The sequence below is a fragment of the Felis catus genome, chromosome E2, assembly GCF_018350175.1.
Source record: "Felis catus isolate Fca126 chromosome E2, F.catus_Fca126_mat1.0, whole genome shotgun sequence".
In the NCBI taxonomy this organism is placed as follows: domain Eukaryota; kingdom Metazoa; phylum Chordata; class Mammalia; order Carnivora; family Felidae; genus Felis; species Felis catus.
Window position 1 is genome coordinate 9,191,427 of NC_058382.1, and position 19,929 is coordinate 9,211,355.

Consider the following 19,929-nt stretch of genomic DNA (forward strand, 5'->3'; position numbering starts at 1 on the left):
GCGTGGCCTCCGCGGACGTTGGGCCGCCCGCCGTTGGCTGGCGGCGCGCGGGAGCCCTGCCCCGACCCAGTCCTCCCGGGAGTCTCGCGCCCGCTCCGCCCCCTTCTCTTTGAAGCGCGCGGACACAGAGAGGCTTCCGCAGCGCGTGCGCCGCGCTCAAACAAGGCGAGAGAAGAAAGGCTGCCAGATGGCGCACGCGCGGTTGAGACAGGGCATCGGAGGGAAGATGGACAGCGCGCCGTGACCCAGGCTTTGCGCATGCGTCTTACTGCGGGCTGAAGCCGAACCTTGGGGACCCAGGACACCTTCGTACGCATGCGCAGGAGGCTCAATGACAGTCGAGCGTTGGCTAAGGTGAGGGAGACGGCGGACTGCATGGCCGGGGGAGGGCCGCCCTGCATCCCCTATGTAGCCTTTCCGAGCCTCTCCTATGCTCCTAAGATCCACCTGTTGCTTAGACCCCGCAGAAATCCGTTATACAACTAAAGGGTGTCTGGGCCCGAAAAACGCCCAGGACTCAAAATCTCCGACTCCTGCCTGGGGCGCAGACGAAATGAGCAGTGTGGGAGGGCACAGGCAAGACGGGCTACAAGACTGGCAGATGGGCTCTGTGCCCTGCCTGGGGTATGGACGGTCCCTGGAGGTGGAGAGGGCGCTTTTCCTGTAGATGACCTCTGACCCCTGCCCATTTCCCTTGTTTAGGCTCCAGGGAAAGGGTCTGGCTATGCTGCTGGTGACCCGGGGGGTCTGGGGATCCAGGGTCCGAGTATGGTCCCTGTTGCCCACGCTTCTCGGGCCCCCCCGGGCCCTGTCGTCGCTAGCGGCCAAGATGGGGGAGTACCGCAAGATGTGGAACCCCACGGAGCCCCGCGACTGGGCCCAGCAGTACCGCGAGCGGTTCATCCCGTTCTCCAAGGAGCAACTGCTCCGCCTCCTGATACAGGTACCGCCCGTCCCGGGTCCAAGAGCCCGGGGACTACGACTCCCGGCAGGCATCGCGGCGGCACAGCCCTACGTGCCGCAGAGGGCTCTCCTGGCGCCTCCTGGGAGTTGTAGTTCCCGTTCCCTTTGTGCTCCCAGGTGGGCGTGGCGTTGGCATGCGGCGGGGGTGGCGGGGGCTCCGTGAGCCGCGGATGTAGTTGAGATTCCAGACTCCAGCTTGTTCTGGGGTCTTGCTTGAACAAGCCTTCTCTGGGGCATGGTTTTTACCTCTGCAAAATGGGTATGATAATCATCCTCCTCAGTACTCTTACTGCTACCTAATAATAATCGCCATACTTATGAAGCTTTAATCATAATTATCACACTGTTTGAGCTCTTACTGTTTGGCACTGTGCTAAGCATTTTCCATGCATTGTTGGATCATCAGAACAACCCAGTAAGAGAGACAGTTCCGTCATCCCCATTGTACAAATGAGGTAACTGAAGGAAAGTGACTGACTCAAGGCTGTGTCGTTGTGGCCCAGGTCAGAGCAGGGCAGGGACTGTGGTCTATGGTGAGGCATTAGGCACCTGCTCCACTGAGAGTCCTGGTCCGGCTCCAGAGCTAAGCTCCTGCCCCACTTGTCATCATCCTACTTGTCATGATTGAGGGTTATCATTCATTCATTTTAAAATTATTGATTGGACACCTGTCTGTACTAAGGCCTGTGCCAGACTGGACCCACAAGCACACACGTAAATCAGACATACGTGGACACACACGCATGTATATGGACACACGATGGCATTAGATCGTCACCATCGATCTCCGACAAAGTGGGTGTGACCCTCAGTTGCTGATAAGGGAACAGGCCTAGAAAGGTAAAGGCGTTCACCTAGGTCACGGAGGTAGGAAGCACAAAGAAAGAGTTAAATATGTGTGTTCTGGAGTCAGACAGGCCTGGCTCGGAGTCTCGGCTTCTTCTTCTTTTTTTTTTTTTTTTAACGTTTTATTTATTTTTGAGACAGGGAGAGACAGAGCATGAACAGGGGAGGGTCAGAGAGAGGGAGACACAGAATCCGAAACAGGCTCCAGGCTCCGAGCTGTCAGCACAGAGCCCGACGCGGGGCTCGAACCCACGAACCGGGAGATCAGGACCTGAACCAGGAGATCATGACCTGGGCCAAAGTCTGACGCTTGAGCCACTGAGCCACCCAGGCGCCCCCAAAACAAAATTTTAGAAAGCCCACAGCTGCTAGAGAAAGAAATCCTCCCCGTGAGGAAGGGGAAGGAGGCCTACAGAGGAGTTTTGTTTCCTGGGGTTACAGGAATTCCACTCCAGCCCCGCGGACAAGGCAGCCTTGGAGTTGTTTGCGGCGCACGTGGACTTCTGCACCTTGTTCCACTACCACCACATCCTGGCCCGACTGCAGGTGAGGACGTGGCCCCGCCCACCTTGGCCTTGGGGTGCCTGTGCCCTAACCCGTTCATCCGGTACACAACCTGGCTATGCTCTGAGCAGTGATGGTTGAGTGCAGACCCGAGTGAAGACAGGGACAGAGCCCGATCGGTGTCTGGTGGCCCGGGCGGGGGTGGGGGTGGGGGTGGGCACATTCCAAGCGGGGTGGGGGGGGGAAGCAAGTGCAAAGGCCCTGGGGTACGGGTGTTGGAAGAACCCGAGGGGGCTACTGTGCCGTAGATGAAGGCAGAGAGGCATCGGGGGCAAACTGTGCCTGGCCTTGTGGGTAGTGGGGGGGACTTCGCCTTGACTTCTAAGTTAGCTGGGAGGGCTACTGAGCAGAGGAGGGACATGCGCTGATTTAGGTGTTAGCGGGCGCCTTCTGGAACAGCCTGTCAGACGCAGGGAGATCTATTCAGAGTCTATTATGTTTGTCCAGCTGAGGGATAATGGCCACCCCAGCAAGAGTAATAGCGGTGGACGCGGGGAAAAGTGGTCTGGATGCTGGTAATGGTTGGAAGGCACTGGCGTTGGGCTGTGCGGGCCGGCGATGGGGGGGAAGGAGAAAGTCAGGGGGTGCCTCCAGTTCCTCTGAAAGAACAGAGCTGCCATTTACCGAGCCGCGGAAGACGGGGCGGGGGCGGGAGGCAGGTCTGGGGAGAAGACGGGAGCTCGGTCTCGCACTCGGGAATTTTCGATGCTTCTAAGCCAGCCTCGTAGAGCGATGGACCCGGATGTGGGCTCTGGGGGTCGGGGGAGGGGGCTGGGCCGGGAAGCATCCCTGGGAGCACTTAGATGGTACTGGACAAGACCACCAAGGGGGTTAGCTTAGCCTGGGATCCGCCCAGCCTTGAGATCAGTATGGGGAACTAGACCCCTGGAGGGGGGCGGCCAAAGAGCCAGCCGGAGAGAGAAGCGGAACCCCCGGAGAGAGGGATGTCAGGAAGCCATGTGCTCCGGGTCCCCTTCCTTCCCGGTCCCCGGGATGCCGGCTGCGTGGGGGGTCCTGGTGATCAGCTTCGGGGGTGATCAGCTTCGGGGGTGATCAGCTTCGGGGATCTTCTGTGAGGGACTCCCAGAGCTCAGAAACGCCCTTGTGCTCACAGTCGTGGCTTATTGCAACGAAAGGAGGGCGGCGAACAAAACAAAACGAGCGAAAGGAAAAAGGCGATGGGGCCGGGGTGGGGGTGGGGGCAGTGGAGGGGCAGACAGAGAGAGAGAGAGAGAGAGGAGAGAGAGAGAGAGGAGAGAGAGAGAGAGAGAGAGAGAGAGAGAGAGAGAGAGAGAGAATCCCAAGCGGGCTCCACACTGTCAATGCAGAGCTTCGCAGAGATTCGGGGCTCGATCTCACAACCATGAGATCATGACCTGAGCTGAAATCAAGGGTCGGATGTTTAACTGACTGGGCCACCCAGGCGTCCCCTAAAGATCTTATTTTTGAGGAATCTCTACCCCTAATGGGAGGCTCCAACTCAGAAGCCAGAGATCAAGGGTCACATGCCCCACCCACTGAGGCAGCCAGGTGCCCCAACTGGTGTCCAGGATTTTAGGGAGCAGGGGGTGGGGGGAGGGGGTCTGTCAGTGCCTGCGTAGCTGACCTGAGCTACTCAGTCACCAGCCCCTCCAGAGGTCAAACTGCTACTTCATGGCCCGAGGCCCCGCCATAAACCACATAGTCAGCATAGACTAGCTACTGGGCAGGGAGAGGGGAAGAGAAAGAATCCTAAGCAGGGCCGGCGCTTTCAGCGCAGAGCTCGACGTGAGGCTCGATCTCACGCGCCCCGAGATCATGAGCCAAAATCGAGAGTCTGACGAGTACCCGACTGAGCCACCTGTTCGAGTGCGTCCGAGCAAGACCCTCCGATCGGGCAGAACATTTCCAAGGGCCTAGAAGTTATCCCAAGAGCCCAGTCGACGGCTGGTCCTTCGGAAGGTGCGGGGTTTGGACACCCCAGGCCGGCTCAGCCAGCCCCTCACTGCTCCCTGCCGCTGCTCTCGGACACGGCCCCTCCCTGCTTTGAGTAGCAGTGACATCGGCCCCTTATTGCTGAGGTCACTCTGGGTCGCGCTCGTCGGCTCCTTCCTGTGGAATCGAGGGGGAGCCACCCGGAGCCCCGTTTGCAGAGGCAGAAACCGAGGCACTGAGAGGGCCTGGCTGAGCTGCGATTTGCCCCCATGTCCAGCTGCCTCTGAGCTCTAGCCCGGGGACCCCAGGAGGCAGGGTTTTTCAAAAACGTTGTTGAAAAAGATCATTTTCTTTCTTTATTTATTTATTCATTCATTCATTCATTCATTCATTCATTTTATGATTTTAAAAAATGTTTTTTATTTATTTTTTGAGAGAGTGCAAGCAGGGGAGGGGCAGAGAGAGGGGGGCACAGAGGATCCGAAGCGGGCTCTGCGCTGACAGCAGAGAGCCCGATGCGGGGCTTGAACTCACGAACTGTGAGATCATGCCCTGAGCCCAAGTCGGGCACTCACCGACTGAGCCACCCAGGTGCCCCCAAAAGCATTTTATTATGTGAACATTTAAATGTACAGGAACACATGGGGCGGTGGGCGGCTCAGTCAGCTAAGCGTCCGGCTTTTGATCTCCGCTCGGGTCATGATCTCACACTCTGTGGGTTCAAGCCCCTCATTGGGCTCCGTGCTGACAGGGTGGGGCCTGCTTGGGATTCTCTCTCTCTCTCTCTCTCTCTCTCTGTGTCTCTCAAAAATAAATAAATAAACTTAAACATTTTTAAGAATTTAAAAAACATTGGGGGCGCCTGGGTGGCGCAGTCGGTTAAACGTCCGACTTCAGCCAGGTCACGATCTCACGGTCCGTGAGTTCGAGCCCCGCGTCAGGCTCTGGGCTGATGGCTCAGAGCCTGGAGCCTGTTTCCGGTTCTGTGTCTCCCTCTCTCTCTGCCCCTCCCCCGTTCATGCTCTGTCTCTCTCTGTCCCAAAAATAAATAAACGTTGAAAAAAAAAAAGAATTTAAAAAACATATGGAAACATAGAAAACGTATACAGCAGAGATGCATATTTCCACTGAGGTAGGAGATTCTAAGCTGCGATGCTAGGAGGAGAAGGGAAGCGCCATAGAGACAGGTGGGACACATGAGTGACCCTTTGCTGGTGACCTGGGTCCCTCGAGGAAGCGGCCTGGGGCAGGAAAAGAACAGCCAGCTGCATTGTTCACTACCCGTGTGGGTGACCTTGGCAGGTGACCTCCGTCTGCGCCTCCTTTCCCTCATTCATTCATCCGTGAGTGCACAGCAGATATTTCTTGAGCACCTACTACGTCCTCCAAATGGTTCCAAGCCCCAGGACGTAGTGGTGAGCCTGACCGATGGGCGTCTCTGCCTCACGGGATCACGTTCTAGGGAAGGACCCAGATCTTCAAGACGGCGAGGACGCAGGGGCGCCTGGCTGGCCCGGTCGGTGGAGCATATCCGACTCTTGATCTTGGGGGCGTGAGTTCGAGCCCCACGTCGGGGTAGGGTTCACTTAAAAGAGTTAAAAAAAAAAAAAAAGACGGTAAGGAAGTGAAATGCGTGAAGAGGCGCCAACTACCGAGGAGGAAGTTGCGAGATCAAGCACAGGGCACCCGGTTTATTTGTTTCCAACTGCTGCCATCACAAATCACCGTAAAGCGGGTGGCCGAAAACCACAGAAACTTGTTCTCTCGGAGTTCGGGGGGCCAGAAGTCCAAACTCAAAGTGTGGGCGGGGTGGGTTTCTCGCGGAGGCTCTGAGGGGGGAACCACCCCGTGCCCGGTCCTGGAGGACAGTGACTGCCACTGTCAGCCTTCCTTGGCTCGTAGCCACGACAGTCCAATCTCTGTCTCCGTCTTCACATCACCTTCTTCTCTGTGGCCCTGCGTGCCCTTCTCTGTCCCCTGTAAAGGCCACCGTCACTGGATATAGGGCCCTCCCGAATCCAGGACGGTCTCACCCTGGGATTCTTACTCCTTAGACCTGCAAAGACCCTATTTCCAAACGAAGTCAGATTCTGAGGTTCTGAGGGGACACCATTCAACCCTCTCCACCTCGTGAAATTTGAATTTCAGATAAGCTGGGAATAATTTTTTTTTTTTTTTTTTTTTTTTTTTTTTTTTTTTTTTTTAGTATAATCATGTCCTACGTAATGCAGTCCTCCAATATTGCACGGGACATACTGAGGCCGAATAATTATTAGTTGTTGATCTGGAAATCAAATCTCACCTGGTATACTGTATTGAATTTTTTTTTTTTTTTGGCTAAATCTGGTAACCCTAATTAAGAGGAAATTAGCAAACAGGAATGTTTTGCAATTTTAGGGAGAGTAGTCAGGGGAGGCCTCACTGAGGCGGCGACATTTGAGCAGAGACCAGAAGGAGGCAAGAGGGAGAGCCATGAGGAGATCTGTGGGAACAGTAAGTGCAAAGGCCCTGCGGCAGGGCTGTGCATGGTGTATAGGAGGGATAGCAAGGAGGCTGGTGGGGCTAGAGCTGAGTGAGCACAGGGGAGAGGGCTGGAGATGAGGGCCCAGAGCCTTGTGGGACACAGTGAGTGAGGACTTTGCTTGGACTCTAAGTGATGTGGAAGCCACCAGAGGGCTCTGAGCAGCGGGATGTGAGCTGCCTTCTATTACGACGGGCGCCCTCCGGCGGCTTCCCAGGGAACAGACTGGGTTGGGGCTGGAGGATGGGAGCAGGGCAAGGGCAAGGGGGGGGGGGGGCTCAGACTTGGCGCGTGGAGGAGGAGGGGTGGTGGGAAGAAGTGGTTGGATTCTGGATCCGTTTTGAATGGGGGTCCATCAGATATTTGCCAATGGGCTCAGGGTGGGCACCTGGAAGGATGGGCTTGGACGCTTCTAAGCTGGGTAATGTGGCGGGAGGAGCAGGTCTGGGGAGGGGTCTCAGGACCCCAGTTTGGGACGTAGTGCCTTTGAGAGGATGCCCGTCGGATGCCCGCGTGGAGGTGTCGAGACGCCCGTCGGACGTCTGTGGCCACGCGTCGAGTAGGCTCTTGGCATGTAAGTCCGGCGCTCAGGACCCACCTGAGCAGCAGACTCGGGCCCGTACCCTGCCCTCAGACAGCTGAACTTGGGTGGCAGGGACAGTTGTGAGTCAGACACCCTCCCCCCGACGAACAGATACAGCCACACAGTGAACGCCCAGGGTGCAGTTCGTGCCAGCGCGTAACGAAGCCTGACCTTGGTTTCTGAACTGAAGTCTGTGTGCGTATCAGAAAACGCACCCCTTTCCGTCGCCTGGCCCTGTGCACGCGACGTTGGCAGCTGCTAGCCCCATGTGGCTGTTTAAATGTGAGGGCGCTGAAATGAAATAAAATTTAGAAATTCCGTCCGAAATTTCAGTTGTGTTCGCCATGTTTCAAGTGTTCCGGAGCCACCGGTGACCAGTGGTGAGGTATTGGATGGTGCAGATCTAGATGTTTCTATCCTTGGAGGCAGTTCTTTTGGAATGTGCTGCTCTAGACCCTTTATTTCCATCTGAAAGGGCGACTGTTCCGATAAATGTATGGGTCGACAGCATCTACAACGGTGCTTATGTTAGACTGGCACGTTTGTGCAGTGTACAATCTGCCCAACCACGCAAGGCGGCTCTGCTCAGCCTAAGGAATGGAGGGGGGCTTTTTGAGGGCGAGAAGGGAGCTGGAATACCATAGAAGAGTGGGACTTCAGTCGTGGAAAGGGAAGGAGGAGGGGAGTGGGGGGCAGGGAGAGTCTCTTAACAGCATGCACAACATCCCTGTGCCTGGAGGAACTAAAACCATTGTGAGCCACCAAGGGGGACCGTGGTGTTAGGTCCTGGGAGGCCTTGCGGGAAGGACACGGTCCAGAGCACGGTCCTACTTCCTGAGGGCAGTGGGAGCCTCGGAATGAGTTTTGCAGGAGATTGACATGGTTACATGTGTAATTCCTGATATGCCACTTCCTGGCTGTGTGACCTCAGGCAGTTCCTTAACCTCTCTGTGCCTCATTTCCCACATCTCTAAACGAGGATAACCACAGGGGCCATCGTCACCTTGTGTGCCTAACGCGTGCACAACCTGCTTCAAACAGTGCCCGACACACAGCAAGCGCTATATAACCGTGCGTTATCATTTATTACTGTTGTTCTCGTGGTTCGATGGAATCTTGGCTGCCGTGTAGACAGGACAGGTGGTTGAGGGTGGGGCGAGGGGCTTGGGGAGGCCACTGAGAAGGCTGCTGGACTCATCCAGGTAGGAAGAGGAGTTGGTGGTGTGGACGGGGTGGGGCCGGTGGGCAAAGGGGGCCTGTTTCGGAGGGAGAATCAGCAGGGTTCAAGGTGTGGGGGAGGGGAGGAGCCGGGGGTCACCAGCGGCCTCCAGGTTTCTGGCCGGAAGCCCTGCGTGGATGTCAAGTGCCCAGCGGAGAATCTAGCGTGCAGCGGATGCTTGCCGAATACCGATTTCTCGCTCTCTCCTCCAGCTCTGAGCTTCCCTCCCTGTCAAACCCCAGCTCTGTCCCGGAAGTAAAATTTCTCAAGGTCACTCTCTGAGTCTGAGAACAGAAGGGACTTCCGGCACAGACGGGGGCTTTGGGCTGCAGTCCCGCCCCCCTGGCGCCCGCCCCAGCCCTGGGAGTTCGTTCCAAAGGGGGTTTGCTAGGCTGGCCTGCCAGGTTGTTTCCTGCTCTGTCGTTTCCAAGGTCGTGGGCCTTCCCACCTCCGGACCTCTGCCCAGGCCGTTCCTGCCGCTGGTAGACCCTCTTCCCTTCCACTCATTCAACCCTGCACTTGGCCCGGACAAGTGGTTCCTTAAGGCTACCTCTCCTGGGAGACACGGAGAGTTGGGCTCGTTTTATGGACCAGTGAGTCCCCTGTGCCGCATAGTCTGGCGTGAGTCACGTGTCTTCCTGAAACCGGCAAATAGGCTAGGCACCCAGCAGTTCGCTCACTCACTCATTCATTTGTTCATCCATCCATCCGTCCATCCGTCCATCCATTCAGTCCACAAGTTTTTGCAAGGTGGGTAGGGAGGGATGGGTGCATAAGATGAGGTGGGCAGGGGGGAGGCCAGTTTGTGAGGGGCCTTGGAGGCGGTGGAACGACTCTGGTATTTATTCCAAGGGCAGGGAGAGGGTGTGGGATCTGTTTATAGTCTAAATAATAAATAAGCTCTTGGTGCGACAGTTTCGGGAGCACAGTGTAGGACAGAGGCGAGAGAAGGGGTGCCTGGGTGGCTCAGTCGGTTGAGCATCTGACTTCGGCTCAGGTCATGGCCTCATGGTTTGTGGGTTCGAGCCCCGCGTCGGGCTCTGTGCTGACCGCTCAGAGCCTGGAGCCACTGCTTCGGCTTCCGTGTCTCCCTCTCTCTCTGTTCCTCCCCCACTCTCGCTCTGTCTCTCAAAATAAATAAAAACGTTAAAAAATTTAAAAGAGTGGCGAGAGAAGAAGCTCGATGCAGTTGTTTGGGGCAGAGGACAGGTAGCCGGGACGAGAAGGGGTTACTGGAGATGGGGGTGGGGGGAGGGGAACAATGGATTCGAGGACGCCTCGGAGGTCTAGCCAGTGAACTTGCAAAAGGTCTGGACCAGGGGGCGACCACAAGAAAGGCATCAAGGATGCCTCCGAGGTGTCTGATCAGAGCATCCGAATGAATCAGGCAGTGCCCTTTCCTGAAGGGAGAAGGCTGGGGGGAGGGAGAGGAAGGAACGAAGCATTCTCCTTGGGCCGTGTTAGATGTAAGGTGGCGTTTCCAACGGGAGATGTCAGAGATCTTTGAATATGAGAGTCTGACGCTCAGGGTAGAGGCCAAGGCTGACTGGAGGTGGGGGGGGGGAATAGGTTTGGGAGAGGAAACCGGGAAACGTATTCTCTCTGTGCATCCCTGCGTCCACCTTCCCGTCTGTTACTGGGGGAGGAGGGACAGGACAGACGCTCAGGCCCCGGAACTGGATATTAGGTCCAGAACCTGGAGGACGGGTCCGGGCTGGAGACGCGAGTCGCGCACAGATACCTAGAGACGCACAGAGTGGTGTTTATTTATTTTGTTTTTTTTTTTAATGTTTTTTTTAACGTTTATTTATTTTTGAGACAGAGAGAGACAGAGCATGAACGGGGGAGGGTCAGAGAGAGGGAGACACAGAATCTGAAACAGGCTCCAGGCTCTGAGTTGTCAGCACAGAGCCGGACGCGGGGCTCGAACTCACGGACCGCGAGATCATGACCTGAGCCGAAGTCGGCTGCTTAACCGACCGAGCCACCCAGGAGCCCCCAGAGTGGTGTTTAAAGGCACGGGAATAACGAGGCTATTTAGGGTGCGCTCAGAGAGAGGAAAGGGAAGAGGGCCCGGCACAAGCCCTGGGGTCCCCCTGTCATCTGAGGGATGGGGCCGGGAGCAATCCCTCATGCCGCGCCCTAGCCCGTCTGTCTTCTCTCTGACTCTCTCCTCAGGCCTTGTATGACCCCATCAACCCCGACAGGGAGACCCTCGACCAGCCTTCGCTTACGGACCCACAGCGTCTGTCCAACGAACAGGAGGTGCTCCAGGCTCTGGAGCCCCTGCTGGCCCAGGCCAATTTCTCCCCGCTGTCTGAGGACGCTCTGGCCTACGCTCTGGTGGTCCACCACCCTCAGGATGAGGTCCAGGTGCCCGTCTTCCAGAGGAGGACCAAAACACCGGAAGGCCTGGGGGCAGGGATGAGCCTTTGGGAGGCAGAGGCTGCTGGGAGTTGTCCTGAACGTAGGGCGTGAGCCCATGCAGCGTTCTCGGTGAATTAGACTAGGGCACCTCTTTCCCAGTCGGTCCACTGCCATCGGTTGGAAAAAGGAAACGTAAGAAACGGACCTTTCTTAGGACTAGAGGCTTTCTCGCCATCTGCCAGAAAACTGTGATAATAAGTAATACGAAATGCTCATCCTTAAAGTAAAAATAATAATAATAATAATAAAAGTACTATAATCTTCCAAACTCCCCCATTTTAACGATGTTAAGACATACTTTTTACTGAAGTCACATTCTATTGTCCCTGAAATTGGAATATAACTTCTAAGTGGCGGTGTGGCCTAGTGTTACTTGGCAATATATTTTCTCTTTCAATTGCTTCATAAGGTGATGGAGGATCCAATCGACAATCATATTACAATATATAAATGCATCAAAGTAAAATGTCGTGTACCTTAAGCTTACACAATGTCACATTGTCATATCTTACAATCGGTGGCATCTTAGATTCTCAGAAATATGGCAGTAAAAATGACTGTGAGGTAAATGGTGCCATCTCAGATAGTATGCCCTTGTGCAGTACACAACACGAGCAACCATACAGGGCCACCCTGCCTAAACACCGGGTGATGATAAGCCTGGGAGGAGGGTGGACATCACTGGGAGAAGGGGCATCTAATTCCAGTAACCTGTGCTCTCACCGCAGACCATGCTCATCCGCCTCTGCTTCCTTTGTCCCCCTTGTCAGGTGACAGTAAATTTGGATCAGTATATCTACATGCAGTTCTGGGCCCTGGGCCAGCGAGTCGGGCAGATCCCCCGTAAGTCCAGCGTGGGCTCCAAACGTGGCTTCATCAGGTCGCCCCCCGCAGAGAGGTGAGGCGGCCCTTGTTCCCCAGCTGCAGCGAGAGGGAGCAAGGTTAGAGTCGAGAGGGGACTGCAGGTCAGTGTCTGCATTTGGGTGTCTGGGCCCTGGGTGGGAAGTCGAGAAAGGGGGCGGGGAGATCACCCAAATGCCGCCTTTCCTTCCCAGGGGGAACATAAGAACTAGCATTCCCAGGGGAAGAGAAAGGGGAGCGACACTTGTCCCCATTTCCCAAATGAGGAAAGCGGAGCCTCAAGCAAAGGAAGGCCACATTCTGAAGAAATGGCGCCACCAGGACTCCGATGAGCCTCACATTTTGAACGGAGGCCCTTCAAATACAGAGTAGGGTCAGGAGAGCCAGATCTTCCCTTGGGCCTATAAATTACCCGATCCTTCTGGAAATCAGTTGATCAGATACGGTCACGAATCCAAAAAAGCAAAGCAAAGCAAAACAAAACAAAACAAAAAAACACCGCCGAAGACAAAAAACCCTCACGCCCCTAAAGCGGCAATTCTGTTTCCAGGAATCTATTCCAAGGAGATATTTATACTTTGCAGGCTGTGTAGTTTAATTGTCTGTCTCTCGCGCTGGATTATAAGCTCCACCAAGGCGGCGATCGTCTCTCCAGAGCTTCGTAGCACTCCCTGGCACCTAGCAGGCACTCTAAGTTACAAGTAGAATTTGAATTTGAAAAAAAAATAAAATAAATAAATAAAACACACAAACAAAAACCCAGAACTAAAGAAAAGACAGTCTATGCAGCTCTCATTTACCAAGCCCAGGAAACCGGAAGCCGTGGTGGTGTCCAATAACCGGGGATTGCATTGTTCAGCTGACGCCCTGTGGCTGGACCCTTGGCGTAGGTCTGACTTTCCTCCCACCACCTTGGGGTAGCAGCCTTGGAAATGACCCCGTTACTGCAGAGCTAGAGAGGGCGCCCCGGGGGGCCGGAGGGGGCGCCCCGGGGCGGTCCTGACCACCTCGCCCCTTCTGTCTTGGTCCGTCAGGAGGTACTTCAAGCGGGTGGTGCTAGCGGCCCGAACGAGGCGGGGGCACCTGGTGCTGAAGAGCTTCAAGGACACGCCGCTGGAGGGTCTGGAGCAGCTGCTGCCCGAGCTGAAGGTGCGCACGCCCACCCTGCAGCGCGCGCTGCTCAACGTCACGCTTTTCGTCTCGGGCGTGGTGTTCTTTGTCAACGTGGGCATGGTGGTGCTCTCGGACCTCAAGATGGCCACCTCCCTGCTGCTGTTGCTCTTTGCCGCCTTCATGGGCCTGCGGGCCTCCAAGGTAAGGGGACCGCCCGCCACGCTTCTTGGGTCCCTGCCTCTGCGCGTTCCTTCGGCCCCAAGGTCAGGCCGCCCTCTGTTTTGGTTTATTTCCGGCGTTAATCTGCTTCGTGCCTTCCCTCCTTCCCTCAGTCATCATTCCTTTCCCTCCCGCCTCCTTTCCTTCCTTCCTTCCTTCCTCATCCTGGCCGGGGCGTCGTTATCACCAGGCGAGCTGTTTCATCGGGGCAGCCTCCCTGAGCTCCAGCCTGAATGGACTCAATGGGAAACTGGGCCTGGGGCCCGGGAAACTATATTTTTAACACACTCCCTTCCTGATTCTGCTACATGTGAATGCAGGGCCGCCTGGTACAGTTGCACAGGTTGTTCACCATCCAAGGATTCAGAGCTGAGGGCCTGGCGGCGGGGGGGTGGGGCTGAAACCTAACTTGTGCCCTGTGTGCTGTCTTGAGGCTGAGTCGGCCGGGGGAGAGGGGCTGCCTTTTACCAATTCTCCCCAGGGTTGGCACCGGCCCCAGGAGTGTGGACTGGTGTGTGGAGTCCATTGTGCTTGATCATTCACTCGCTGGTTCATTGGTTTTCAAGCTGTTTACAGCCATCCCAGCAGGCTCTTAGGACAATGATAATAAATCCCGCAGATAATAGCCAGGCTGTGCTGGCTGAGAGGGTGAAGGGCTGGGGGTGGGGGTAGCTGCTGAGGACCGGGGGTCAGGCAGGATCTAAAGGAAGCTTTTTTTTTTTTTTAATGTTTATTTATTTTTGAGAGAGAGAGAGAGAGAGAGAGTGAGTGCAGGGCAGAGAGAGAGGGGGACAGAGGATCCAAAGCGGGCTCCTCGCTGACAGCAGTGAGCGCAGGGTGGGGCTCGAACTCACGAACCATGAGATCATGACCTGGGCTGTCGTCAGTCAGCCTCCCGTTTGAAAGGGGAGGAGTGGATCCGGTGGAGAAAGGGGCTGGGCAGGCACAGTGTGGCGGGGGGGGGGGGGGGGGGATCTCGCAGGGCTGGAGTCCCGGGTCCAGGGTGGAGAAGTGAGGCCCTAGAGAGTGGCAAGGGCCTTGAATGCCAGAATAGGGACCCTGGGGTTTAGCCACTGGGCAGCAGCTGCTATGGAAGAATCGCAGGCCCCGAGGGAGCCTGCAGCCTCGTGGAGGGGTGGGGCTATGAGACCAAGAGCAGGGAGGCTGGGAAGGGTGTCAGGTGGTCTGGGGGGGCACCCAGAGTCCCAGCCCCAGGGGGACCATCCGTCCCGCCTAATAGACGCCCCTATTTATTTATTTTATTTTATTTGTTCAAGTTTATTTATTTTGAGAGAGAGAGAGAGAAAACGAGCATAGCGGTAGGGGAGAGGGGGGACAGAGGAGGAGAGACGGAATCCCAGGCAGGCTCCGGGCCATCAGCACAGAGCCGGACACGGGGCTCGAACTCACGAAAACGTGAGCCGAAATCAAGAGTCGGACGCTTAACGGACTAAGCCACCCGGGCGCCCCTCTGAGGGGCCCAGTTCCAAACCCGGTTCACTAGTTAATGTGACGCATCCGTTAAATGTTTTCCCACGCTCTGGGCGGAGCCTCCAACCCTTGACCGAGAGCCCTCCCAGCCTCCTTCCAGCCGCCCCTCCCCGTGCACACTTGTTCCCTCCTGTGTGTCGGTGGCTCCCAGATATCTGTCTCTGGTGCAGGCGTCTCTCCCAGTCTCCAGCCCCCCACCCCACCCGCCCTTCCCTGGACACGCCCGAGCCCTTCCCACACGCCCCACATCCCACTGAGCTCAGGATCCTTCCTCCCCAACCCCCCTTCATCCCGAGCCCCTGTCTAAGGGGCCGGTCTCAGGTGATTTTGCCGCGATAGGCACGTCCCTCTTTCTTTCCCCCCCTCAAAGAGCTCATCCACTTCTGGCGTTTCCGCCGACAGCTTTCTTCCATCTCCCGGATCAGATGCTCCGCGCCCAGCCTGGGGCCGCCAGCTCCGGGCCCCCTTTGCCCTCCCCTCCAGCGGCGGCTCCCCACACACCTGCTCCTCGTCCTGGTTCTCTGTCTGCAGAGGGCCCTGTGCCCCCTGTCACCGGCTAGACCCTGAGGCTACCCTCGCCCTACCCCCTAGTCTGTCCTTCCTGCCCCGATATTGTGTCCCGTCTCGTTCCCTCTGTCCTGGCCCCAGCCCAGGCCTTCCCAGCCTCCCCATCGATCCCCTCCAGCCCATCCCCGAGGTCCCCGGAGCTGGCCCTGGTTCAGCGTGGGCCCCCTCAGCCCAGCACAGAGCAGGGCCGGGCTTGTTGAGAAGCAAGCAGCCCAGAGATCTCTCCCTGGAGGGAGACATGCAGAGGTCGCAGTGGACACTGCAGGAGCCCGATGACACAGCTGCCCATCTGGGGGACACGGCGTCCTTGAGGACTGAGCCTTGAGGATTGAGGCAGTGAGTGTTTTCTAAGAGCAGCCCAGGGGTGACTTGGCTTGTTCTGAGGCCCCAGAGGACCGAGACAGAGGGCAGCTCGGGATACTGTTCAGGGGTTAAATTGGCTCATCGGCACGGGCTGCGTTCAGAGAGGAGGAGCAGGAGGCCAGCGGGAGAAACCTTCAGGGGCTGGGCCACACAGGCCCTTGGCCAGGGAGCTTGGGCTCTCTGAGGGCGCTGGGGAGCCACGGCAGGGCTGTGAGCAAGGGGGGAGTGGGGTCAGTTCTGGGGCTGTGCAGAGACATACCAGAAGGGGCAGAGGCCGGCGGGAGGAGGCCATGCACCAGGCGGCTGGGAGAGGAGGGGACAGCTCAGGGAGGGGGAACCTGCAGGCCAGGAGGTGGGCTGAGGGGAGGCGTTTTGGTTGTTGAAGGGAACACCCAGGTGGCAGCCGGTGTGTCCTCAGCGAGAGGCCCGGCCTCATCTGCGTGCCACGGAATGTGGCGTGACCTGCTCACTTAACGTAAGAGAATTCAGCTCCATGAGCTTGGCGGAAACAGACACAAAACCCAACGTGTATTTCATCCCAGACCGTCCCTAACACGCGCCCTTCCTACACCTCGCCTTCAACCGAAGCGATGGCGATTCGTTCCAATGCAGGGACGCACCCCGTGCCGGGCTGGGCTCCTAAGAAGAGGGGGCACGGTCGCGCACAACTGTGTCATCGGTCCCTGGCAGTGATCTGAGCGATTTCCACGGCTGGGCTGCCTTCAGAGGCATTTCACCTTAGCTCTCCGCGCAAGATGGGCAGACAGCCCGTGCATTTAAAAGATGGCAGCCTGGGGCGCCTGGGTGGCTCCGTCAGTTAAACGTCCAACTTCAGCTTACGTCGCGATCTCATGGTTCGCGGGTTCGAGCCCCGCGTCGGGTTCTGTGCTGACGGCTCGGAGCCTGGAGCCTGCTTCACATTCTGTGTCTCCCTCTCTGTCTACCCGTCCCCCCACGCACACTCTGTCTCTCTCAAAATAAATAAACATAATAATTTAAAATTTTCTTAAACTAAAAATCTAAAAAAATAAAAGACAGCAGCCAGCCTGGAGCGTGGACGAATATTCCATAGTAGCTGATGTTGAAACGCCCTGGCCGTTGTGGGCCCGGCTTCGTGCCAAGAGCCTCTTACACCTCTTGGTGACTCTCTGACCCTTTCCTGCCATCTAGCCGGGCTCACTGATAGTGTTCCCCGAGGATTCTAGGTTTGGGCCAAGGGCTCACCGTTGGCCCCAGCCTGCCAGGCTATGGGACCCAGCAGTGTTGAACTCATTTTGTGGCTGGATGGAGGAATCTGAGTGGAGGATTCTAGCGTGAGCCCCAGAGGGCGCTGGTGGGCCCTCACTTCCTTCCTTGGGGGACACCAAGCACGGGGATCGGGGTCCGGGAGAGGAGGGGGCAAAGTGTGGAGAAGGAGGCCCCAGACTTCCTTCCCTCAAGGAGGTTTGGAGTATTTGTTTTCTGTTAGCACTTCTCTTGACAATTTCATATGTAAACCCTTCTTCTTACTATGGAAGAAGTTCAAACAACTGTGGGATTAAAAGCACTTGATGAGCTCCTGGGCATCCCCGAGTCTCTAATTATCAAACAGTCAATCCGGGTCCACCTACACGCCCCCTGCCCTCCCACCACTGGGTTATTCGGAAGCAAATCCTAGACATGCCCTCTGGAAATACTTTAGTGTGTGTCTAAAAAGATAAGGACTTAAAAAAAAAAAAAATCACTGTAGCAGAAAGTTCCAAGGCTGCAGCTCAAATGGTCTGGAAACCCTTGAGCAAATCCATTACTATGTGGCTCAGCTAAGCAGACCAGTGAAGCGGTTGCTAAAAGCTGTCGGTGGCCTCGGGGTCAATGGGGCGGGAGCGAGTGTGTGTGTGTGTGTGTGTGTGTGTGTGTGTGTGTGTGTGTGTGTGTGTGAAAAATACAAATACCCGGGGTGCCCTGGGGACCTGAACCCGAAGAGGTCCGGGGAGGGCCTGGGAGCCCGCGGAAAGGACCATGCCAGCGTCGAGTGGCTGGGGGTGGCGTGGGTGTCGGGGTGGGGGGCGTGGGGCCCCGGGCGGCCCTGCCCCCTCCCACCCCGTCGCGCCGCTGAGCCCGCGGGGCGCTGTCCCGCCCGCAGATGTTCGGACAGCGGCGCAGCGCGCAGGCGCTGGAGTTGGCGCACATGCTCTACTACCGCAGCACCTCGAACAACTCGGAGCTGCTCAGCGCCCTGGCCCTGCGCGCGCAGGAGGAGCACGCCAAGGAGGCCCTGCTGGCGCACAGCTTCCTGGCCCGGCTGCCCCGGACGGCCCGCGGCGCGTCGGAAGGTAGGACTTGTCCCCGGGGCCCCGCCCCCGCCCCATCCCATCGCGGCCCAGAACTGACGTGGCCCCACCTGAAACGAACTCCATTCATACCCTACACGGTCAAGACTCCGGCCCCCCATTCCCAACTGGCCCCACCCCATTGAGGACACCCCCCCCCCCTCACCGCGCAGGCCCAGTACTCCCGGTTCCTACGGGCGAGTCTGACCTATAACATCCCAGGTGACCTCGGCGCTCAGCGTGCCGATGGGAACCCCTGAACCCAGCTTCCGATCTTGATGGATCTGGTCCCTCCCTGGGGTGACCGACTTCCCTATCCTGACCTCCTCCTGGATTAGGGTCTCGGGTCATCAGTCTCCTGTTGTGGCATGCCCTCCTTTGCTCCCACCTTGCCCAGCGCTCCTTCCAAAAGAGGCTCTTGCCCCCTCCCCCTGGGAGCCCCAGGTTGACAGGAACCTCCACCCTTCCCTGAACAAGAGGCCCTGACTTGTCCCTAGACGAGAGCCCCAGAGTCGGACCCTTCCTAGCCTCAAGCGGACCTCTAGGCTGCTCCCAAACCCGGACCCCTTGTATTCCTTGTCCTGCGCCCTCCCTGCTGTCCCTTCCGGGTCCTTCCAGGCCCCAGTCACCTCCTCACAACACCTGCTTCTCCCCCTGCAGAGACCTCCCTGTGGCTCCAGTCCGAGGTAGAGAACTGGCTTCTGGCCCAGTCGGGCTGTGACGTGGCCTTCAACGGAACTCGGGCCCTGGCCCACCTGCAAGCCCTGACCCCCAGCATCGGGATGTACCCGCCCCCGGGTTTCCCCAAACTAGACGCGTTGCCTGCAGTCGTTTCCGAGTCCCCCCGGTCCGCACCCAGTAGTGACAAGCCCTGAGCGAAACCACTGCCCAGCCTCGCCCAGCCACCTGGTTAGGCACTAAGCCCCGCCTCCTCCACGCTGAGCTGTCAATCACAGCCACTTCTGCTTTGCCCCTCCCCAACTTCCACTTACCCACAAGCAATCGCTTTCGTTACTACGTATTCTCAGACAAAGCCGGCAATTGAGGCAGCCTAGGGTTGCTAGGCAAGCCCCCGCCCCAGCGCAGCCAATCTAAGCTTTTTGGCTTCTGCGGCGGTTCCATCGCTTAGTCCCACCCCCGCCGTAAACATCCAAACGGGGTGCGGCCGAGGGGGAGTGTCAGCCAATCAGAGCTGCTCAGTGCTACGAACCACTGGGCACAGTTGTTAGACTGTATCTTCCCGAGGCCAGAGATCATTGTCTTTTTAGCCCGCGCCGGGCTAACTGCCCAACTTGCTCGCCGAGGCGGGGCCCCAGCCCACAGCCAACGGGAGCCGCTCAGCCCTGCTCTCTGGCAAACTGCCAACGACAGCTGCCGGGCACCAGCAGCCCTGGGCTGCCAGTTGGCGCTGCGTGGAAGAAACCAGTCAACATTTCTAAAAGGAAACCTGATCTTTCCATGAATTGACGCTGCCGATAAAGGCAGGCTATCTGGTCAGCTGCTGATCAGCTTGTCCAGGCCGAAGGGGTTGCGAGCCTTGTGTCGGGCAGAAAACCGCGGGTCAGGAGGAAGCAGCGACTACCCTCCCTCCAAGACGCATTTCCAACTCAGGCCCCAACAACCTCAGGTGCCTTTCCTGCCCGGGCCCCTCACCCTTTCGGCAGAAACTACCTCGGTCTGGATCTTTCTTCCACCAGTGGCCTGTGCAATATTTATTGGTCTATCAATTTCGCCCTCGTCCTCTCTCCCAAAGGAATAAATCGTGTGCAATGAATCTGGATGAGTGGGGGTAGCTGCAGGGGTTGGAGAGAAGGAAAGCATCAGAATCCTTGAAGGAAGAGACTGGGTCTTGGGGAAAACTGCATTTGGGCGGGTCCTAGGCAGAAAAGGCTGTCACCCTAGGGAGAGACTGGGTTCGCAGTTGGTGAAGGAGACTGCCTGTGGTAACGGAAGAGGATCTGAGAGAAAA

The 19,929-nt window shown here is 57.1% G+C and overlaps 1 protein-coding gene across 2 annotated transcripts; it reads left to right on the plus strand.

The window, feature by feature from the left end:
* The first annotated feature begins 46 nt into the window (after positions 1–46).
* On the plus strand, positions 47–19,734 carry TMEM143 (transmembrane protein 143). 2 transcript variants are annotated; one of them, XM_023245300.2, is made up of 8 exons: positions 53–354; positions 703–943; positions 2,251–2,355; positions 10,789–10,983; positions 11,808–11,935; positions 12,933–13,212; positions 17,774–17,963; positions 18,621–19,734. In XM_023245300.2, the coding sequence occupies exons 1-8, from the start codon at positions 332–334 to the stop codon at positions 18,833–18,835; spliced, it is 1,377 nt and encodes a 458-aa protein (XP_023101068.2). In that variant the 5' UTR covers positions 53–331; the 3' UTR covers positions 18,836–19,734. The 2 variants fall into 2 exon arrangements, with proteins under 2 accessions (XP_023101069.2, XP_023101068.2); XM_023245301.2 differs by lacking the exon at positions 703–943 and having other exon boundaries at positions 47–354.
* Positions 19,735–19,929: the final 195 nt, after the last annotated feature.